This window comes from Vigna radiata, chromosome 7 (genome assembly GCF_000741045.1).
Source record: "Vigna radiata var. radiata cultivar VC1973A chromosome 7, Vradiata_ver6, whole genome shotgun sequence".
NCBI lineage: Eukaryota > Viridiplantae > Streptophyta > Magnoliopsida > Fabales > Fabaceae > Vigna > Vigna radiata.
Window position 1 is genome coordinate 45438261 of NC_028357.1, and position 7590 is coordinate 45445850.

Here is a 7590-nt window from a genome sequence, read left to right on the forward strand (position 1 = left end):
TCAATTCGGTTTTTTGACTTTATATAGTTTTAATTAAATTTATTTTTTTGAAATGTGTAATCAATAAGTCTTTTTGTTAATTTGACTCAAGTCGTGAAGTCTTGATAAGTTAGAATATATTTCACTAACGTGTTTAGTCCACTTCTTTTACATCTTAACTTGTACACTCCTTCTCCATCTCCATGTATTTCTCTTTCTGCAACATTCTCGTCATCTCCTTCACCATCTCCAAATACCACTGAAACTCCTTTCTGATTGACTTGAACTAGGGTTGTCAAAATGGTTAGATTTTGGTTCTTCAAACCTTCCTATTTCACTGAAGTTTTCATGGCTAGATCGGCCAAACCCAGAGTTCTGGAATTTCCATAGCCAAATCCGGAAAGCCGGAAAACAAAGTCAGTTCTGGGTTGGTCAATCATTCGATCAAAACATCTGAATCAACTTTTTCTTTAAATGAGATATGAAAACAGCATAAGCCCGACAGCTAATGAGATATAGCAATAGTAACTCTATAGAATCTGCAAAACAATGACTTTGCAGATATTGCAGAGAAACAAGGGATTTCACTCCCTTCTAACCAAATATGAAATTGCTTTAGCGTTATGCAGAAAAAAGGAGACCTCGGTGTTTAAGATCCCCAAATTAGAGAACTTCAAAATGTTCTTAAAAACTTAAAAAAAGAGGGTCGGTCTTGAGCATTACATTGAAAATTCTCATTCCCCTCCCCAAACTACAAAAATTGTCTAACAGTGGTGAGAGATTGGCATAAAATTTTTCCCTCCCCTTTTCCTTTCATCTAAATTAATCCTTGGACACAAAGTACTTCCATTGAAACCCTTTGCTAAACTATTTAAATGAATAAAAAAATGTAAGCCACCTCTATCTATATCTATGTATCAGTTCCACAAGAAATCTGCTGCAAGTTCACATACTCCCATTTCTTAACAATTTCATTGTATCCCTCAGCATAATCAACAGAAAACTCTGCCATTGAGCTCATAGCAGTTGACATACCAGCACAGAGCACCTCAATAGCAACTTCAGCCAATTTCTCAGTACTCATCACTTCTTCAACATGACAAACTTCCACCATTTTCATATTCTCATCTTGTTCTTTTGATCCAACTTGATTTCTTCGAGTTTCTTCTCTTGATTGTTGTACATAGAAGGACCCTATGCCTGCTACAAAAGAGTCTATGCCATCAAGTACTGCAGTTTCTTGAAGGACATCTAGACGCCTTGACCACTGAACACAAAGTCCAAATAATGGATGAGTGCCACTAGACCTACGAGGAGAGCATGCTAGCTTTGATGGATCATGCTCACATCTCACACACCTTAAAAGCCAGCCAGTTAGACCATGGATATAGGATCTTTGAGAACTGATCCACGATGCAAAGGTGTTTCGCCAATGTCTCAGTTCAGTTTCAAGACTGGAGACAGAACGAGCAAGCCTTTGTCGATCAGTTAGTGATTTGGCAAACTGTTTTCTCGCATCAGTGTCAACAAGAAGAATTTTGGCTTCATCTAAGGTTCTCTGCTGTGCCTGATGGCATTCTGCCATCACTTTCCACATCTTGGCAAGCCTGTTAGTTTGTACGTTAAATCAGCATACAAGATACTTTATTTGTAATTACATGCATTTGATACGTTGCACAAAAAGCGTTCTTGTATGCATGGATACACATTCTCCAGACAAGAAGCCCGTGATCAAAGTTTTTAAATAAAAAATGGATACACAATCTTATGGCCTACTACTGCATAGACAAAGTTAAGTACATGCTCTGTAAACTTAATTGGAAGTAGCTCTAATATACAGAGTATCGTAAAATTAATTATAAGTAGAACTTTTTAACTCTAACTAACTGTACTATTACCAGACAAAGACTAGCATCATTAGCATAAAGAATGGACATACAGGACAAATTGGAATGCTCACAGTGAAAAACCTTTGAATTGTGGCAGAAGTGAGTTTTAAAGTTCATCTAGAATATGGAATAATGATTTTCATACGTACCCTTGCACCAGTTCAAAAAGCTGGGGATGCAACTCCTCATCCCTTAAAGCTTCAATTCTCCTGGAAATAGATTCAACTGAGTGTATTGAAACTGTTATCTGGGTATGTAGATCTCCAATGGCTGCCCTTGTTTTATCAATGGAAGAGGGTTCCTCTCCATTTACATCATGATTCCTGAGTTGCTGACATTTTTTGTCATATGCGATTCGAACACGTTCTCCAGACTATTGGAGAAGAAAGTGAGCATAGCATTAAGTTTCCCATTATAAAATTGTATACAATCATAGGCAACATGACCTTTAACAATAATCATCTAAAAAATTCAACTAAATGAGAGATTGAAAAAAATTACTGAATTAAATTAAATGCTTAAGTTGGCCTCCAGTGTGATTTCTTTTCAAATAACTATTAAACATCTTTAGGAAAATGTATATTTGTCAATTAGAGGCATTGCGATTTTTCCATATTAGCTAGAGCTAAACCTCTTGGATGATTAAATAAGTACCTTGAAATCTTATTTAAATGTAATTGGAATTTAGCACTAACCATCACAAGTGTAATGTTTATAGATGGATTGACAAAATTATGAGTGAATACTAATTTGTTCATGCCCAAACAATCGTCTAGATAACGGCTTAGTGACAATTGAACAATGGCCAGTAAAAGGTTTAAAAAAATTGTATTGACGACCAGATGGAAGAGTTGTTAGTTTTAACAGGCTATATTTCAAGCACCAATTACCTTTACCAAAGCATGTCATCTGAGAATTTTTATTGAAATAATTTTACAATGAATATGGGTTTAATAATAGTTCAAGGATACATGTTAAGTAATAAATGAAAAATTCAGTAATATACCCTGACTTCCTCGTAAAGTTTCTTCTCCCACGCATATAACTTGTCTAACGTTGACTGATGACCAGCAGAAAACAAACAATCTTCCTCGGATGGATCATCGGTGCCTTCGAAATCCTCATCCGTAGTGTATGAAGAATTCACTAAAATTCTTGATGAGGATGTTCGTAAGGAAGCTGAGCGGAACAGCGCTATTGGGTTCAACATTTTTGATGCTGCAAAAGGAAAATAAGTCAAATTTATATTCTTGAAAATTTCCCAAATAGGTATGAGCGAAAGAAAAATGACGCACAAAAGTCAAATGAAAACTTGGGAACAAGTAACATTTTTTTCTATGCAAGGCAAATACATTTTCTATATTATGGTAGATTGACTTTTGAAATGGGAAATGAAAAGAAAATTGCAATCTTGAGAAATCAAACGTTAATAATGTTCTCAAGCATTGCTAAATATTTGGTTCCTACAACGTAACAGAGCAAATATGAGGTTATTATAGAAACTTGAGGGTCGACATACAAATCAGAACAGCGAAATGGAGCATGCAATAACAATAATACTTGAAACAGTCAAAATATAAATTGAATACTTTCATCAAACCTGACAGTTCATTTGGTGCTGCCGAATTCTGAGTTTTCTTGGCCTCTAACAATGCGGAGACATCATTAGCCGCATTGCAGATTACTGTGAATTGAGCTTCAAGATCCCTGATCACTTCAGCCATGCTTGTTGGTCTTCGGTTTACATAAACAGTAAAACCAGGAGTGTCTTCCTTGGCTTCTTGATTACCGGTTTCCATTTCCTGACCAGCAGTTTGAGCTTTAGATACTTGTAAACATTCACCGCCATTGGCTTGTTCGGTGACTTCATTCGCATTTCCAGTTTCAGAAGCCGTTCCCTCCACTTTCTCCTTGTGTTCATCAACATCTTCAACTGTGACTTGTTCTTTAGACGAGTTTACATCAATTTTGCCTCTTACTTCTGCTACATTTCCCTTTTCATCAAAATCCTTTTGTTCAGTTCCATCTTCTTCCAGGTCTGGTATTCCTTCTTCTTCTCGGACTTGCCTCAGTCCTCCGATCTCATTATCCATCCCAGTCTGGCCAAAACTACTTTGGTTGGGGTAACCATAATAGTCCAATGATGAAAAAGGGTTCCAAAATGATTCCCAAAGGGAAGATTGAGGTGAAGGAGGAGGGATATTAGGCCTATTATTTGGAGAATAAGCAAAAACTGAGGAATTCATAGGTGAGGATTGCATAGGAAAGAAACCATCAATGCCAAACTGGTGCATGGGATAATATGTTTCGACCCGAACCACTTCCGGCGATTGAGGCCTTTCCTCAACTGAAATTGCTGGAGTACCACCCGGCCTTAAGTAATTCACCTTCAAAGTTGATTTGGGTTCAAACTCAATTGTTGTTGGGCTGAAGGATTTTGATGATATGGGAATGAAGCTAAGAGGACTGGTTTTCTTCACAGGTGTGGAAGGTGGGCTTATGAATGAATCTAATGGCAAATGGTGCGACTCATCGCCTTCAAAGTAATCTAACAGTGCTGCTGAAACCCTTTTCAGACACTGAATGTATGCCACATGCTCAGTAGCAAATTGAGCTCTTTGCTCAACAGCCTGTTTGATGAAACGTTTTCTATCTTTGCAAAGCTTGACTGCCTCTTCATCATCCAACCTTGATTGAGAACATCCCATCTCTTCTCTATGCCTTTCCTATGAATATATCAGGATTGCGTTAAAATGAATATGAATATCAAAGGGTTTATATTTTCATCTATCGCAAATCCAACACATACATCGAATGCCATAAAAATTGAATTGGAGCGAAAAAAACAATAACAAAGTAAATTCAACATTATTATAACCAAAAGAAATGCATCAGGGTAAATAAAGTTAGATGCTTTTCTTTGCTATCAAGACTAAATAGGGCAAGCAATGTAAATATAGATTTGACCAATTGAAACAAGTAATGGAGATTCCTCTATGTTTTCCGTTGGACACAATGCGGAGACATTAAGAAAGCATAGAACTTTTGATTTGGGAACCTTTGTTTTGGGCAAAGGTGAGAAATAAACACCCTAAATTTTCAACATAAACACGTCTTGAAGTGAAATTAATAAAGGGTGGACATTAAAACAATCCTCAATCATCTGAAGAAGAAGAAAAACCTTATTCAGATCACAAACTAGGGGGGCAAACAACGGTGTTAAAGATTTACATAAATACTATTACGGAAATTGCAGAAATGGTGTCAAGAACATCTGCAACGAGAAAAGATGACAGCATAGATGGAAGGTACCAATTTGACCAAAAACTGAATGAAGCTTCACTCACTCTCTTGCTGTGAAGAGTTGACAAATGCAGAACCAAAAAAATGCTAAGGAGGGTTTGATTAAGTGTAGAGATGAACAGTGTGAAGCATTGAACTGAGGAGCATACCTCACAATGGGGACGTTGAACTCTGTGTGTGAGAGAGAGAGGGAGAGAGAGGGAGAGAGAGAGAGAGAGAGAGAGAGACGTTGAGAAAACAACGGTCAAAACATGCAGAACTAGAATGAGAGAGAAAGGGTATTGTGTGGGGAACACAAAAAGAATCAGTTTAAAGAGCAAAAACTGAAAAGGTGACAACTAAGTGCACTGCCCTTCGTATTGCATTTAATTTCTTCACAGCCACAAATGGAAAATGTCAATAGAAATGGGAAAAAACTCTACTCTGGTTATCTTTTGAATTGAATTTTCAGTTATTTTAAATCAAAGTCAAATATACTATAGTTGTAAGTTGAAAAATATTTTTAAATTATAATTAATGTTTAGTTTTTAAGATTTTTAAATTTTTAGTTTTGATTACTTTTAACTTAAATATAAATTTTTAATTTTTTAGGGTTAAAATAAATTAGTAGAACTCAAAACAATGACCCAGTCAGCCTGACCAAATTAAAGTAAAAAAAAAATTCAAACAATTAAAGAGTCATGACTAAAAAGAAATTATGTCGATGTGGTTTAACTCGTTGAATTATAATTATGTTGATTTGATGTGTCAAATTTTAGAAGAAAAAAATAATAAATGACAATTTATAATTAAATTTGCAAAGAATATTTTTTTCATAAAATAAATAAGAAATGACAAATTATAAGAGTAACCTGATTTTGGTATAAATAAATCTATTGATATTTTTATAAATAAAGTAAAATAAAATTCAAGATATTCCAGATAAAAACATTTATAATTGAATCCAATTCGGTTCATGATTAGTTTTTAAATTCAATGGGTTGACGACTCGCTTGCAAGTTTTTTTTAAATCCAAAATAAATTATAATTTTTTTATAATTTAAATTTAAATAATTTTATTCTAGAATAATATTAAATTCTAAAAACAATTCAAAAAAAAAAATATACATAAGATGTAATCTAAAAGCAAAATAAATAAATTTATAGTATTAATTTGTGTTGTTTATCAAATTATACGATTAATCTTTAATGGAAGAATTTATAATATTTTATTTTTGAAACATTTTTTTTCTTTATTCATTCATGTTTACAATACGATAAAAATATTAATTAATAATATTAAAATACAAAATAATATATAATTAAATTAAAATATGTTGGTTGATGAATTAATCCGATTCATCACAGATTCAAAATGTTGCTCCCTCCATTACCACAATTTCTTGTTCCACCTTCCCAATTTTTATTTTTTTTCAAAACTATCCTTAAGTTAATTTTTTCTTTTTACTTTTACCATTAAGTTTGTATACTTTTAATTAAAAATCCTAATTTTATACCCTCCATCCTAGTGCATACCACACTCAACCCCTTTCTCTCTCTCTCTTCTCCTTCTCTCGTTTCCGTCACCCACCCTCACCCCTCCCCTCCCCCGCCCCCCCATAGAAACTAATCTGAAATAAACAGCAAATAACTGGAAGCTCTTATGGCTCACTTTTGTTGAGATCTACATCAGTTATTGCTCTGTCTATGAAATTAGAGTATGATATCTTGTTTAGGAGATACCAAGTGACAAGTTTTTCATCAATAGGATGAAATCGAAATCCTGGTTTGCTCTTTTGCATGAGTTCCTTCCATTTCTATATCCTTTCCCTCCTTGATAATGGCTTCTTTTCCTTTTGTACCACACAAAGAGTGACGTGACACACATGGTGACGGTTGTGAACGTGGCGGCGATGTGGGAGAAGGTGGTGGAGAAGTAAATGGGGTAGGTGGTGGATAAGTAGAAGGAGTTGGTGGTGGCAGTGAATGAATCGACGTTCGTGGAAGAGGGGAATTCTCCGGTGTCGACGGAGGAGATTTTTTCGACGAAGATACGGTAGGTGGAGGAGAATAGATTTCTAGGAGTGGTGGTGACGTTAACAGTGATGGTAAAGGTGATGACTGTGAAGGCTACGACAACGGTTCCGAGGGTGGCAGAGGCGAAGCCGTAATGAAATCCGCGAGCATAAATAAAAGTTAAAGTTTAAAAGGTATTTTGTAATTAAAAAAGGGTGGTGGAGAGGTTTAAGATGATTGATAGTGAAGGGAACAATACTTCAATTCTAAGTAAATCAAGTTCAAAATTAATTTGTATAAAAGAATTTTATTTTTTTTAAATCCAACCTAATCTCAATTCGAGCTGGATTCATTCTCAAATTCTAATCTATTTTCACAATATATATATATATATATATATATATATATATATATATATTAATGT

General features: G+C 34.7%; 1 protein-coding gene across 4 annotated transcripts; it reads right to left on the reverse strand.

Annotated features, from left to right (window-relative positions):
* Positions 1 to 63: 63 nt before the first annotated feature.
* LOC106767001 (nitrate regulatory gene2 protein) lies at positions 64 to 5547 on the reverse strand. 4 transcript variants are annotated; one of them, XM_022783907.1, is made up of 5 exons: positions 5321 to 5547; positions 3469 to 4589; positions 2875 to 3086; positions 2018 to 2241; positions 64 to 1586 (listed from the first exon to the last, which is right to left on the reverse strand). In XM_022783907.1, the coding sequence occupies exons 2-5, from the start codon at positions 4574 to 4576 to the stop codon at positions 890 to 892; spliced, it is 2241 nt and encodes a 746-aa protein (XP_022639628.1). In that variant the 5' UTR covers positions 4577 to 4589; positions 5321 to 5547; the 3' UTR covers positions 64 to 889. The 4 variants fall into 4 exon arrangements, with proteins under 4 accessions (XP_022639628.1, XP_014507295.1, XP_022639626.1 ...); XM_014651809.2 differs by having other exon boundaries at positions 3469 to 4594; XM_022783905.1 differs by having other exon boundaries at positions 3469 to 4594; positions 5216 to 5547.
* Positions 5548 to 7590: the final 2043 nt, after the last annotated feature.

What these genes read in the sequence shown, in the direction of transcription:
- LOC106767001 (XM_022783907.1), bottom strand. Translation starts at nt 4,576, where the DNA reads ATGGGATGTTCTCAATCAAGGTTGGATGATGAAGAGGCAGTCAAGCTT. An exon ending in AACTTTACGAGGAAGTCAGG is followed by an intron (nt 2,242 to 2,874) that starts GTATATTACTGA and finishes CTTCTCCAATAG; the next exon opens with TCTGGAGAACGTGTTCGAAT. An exon ending in CTTTTTGAACTGGTGCAAGG is followed by an intron (nt 1,587 to 2,017) that starts GTACGTATGAAA and finishes ACAAACTAACAG; the next exon opens with GCTTGCCAAGATGTGGAAAG.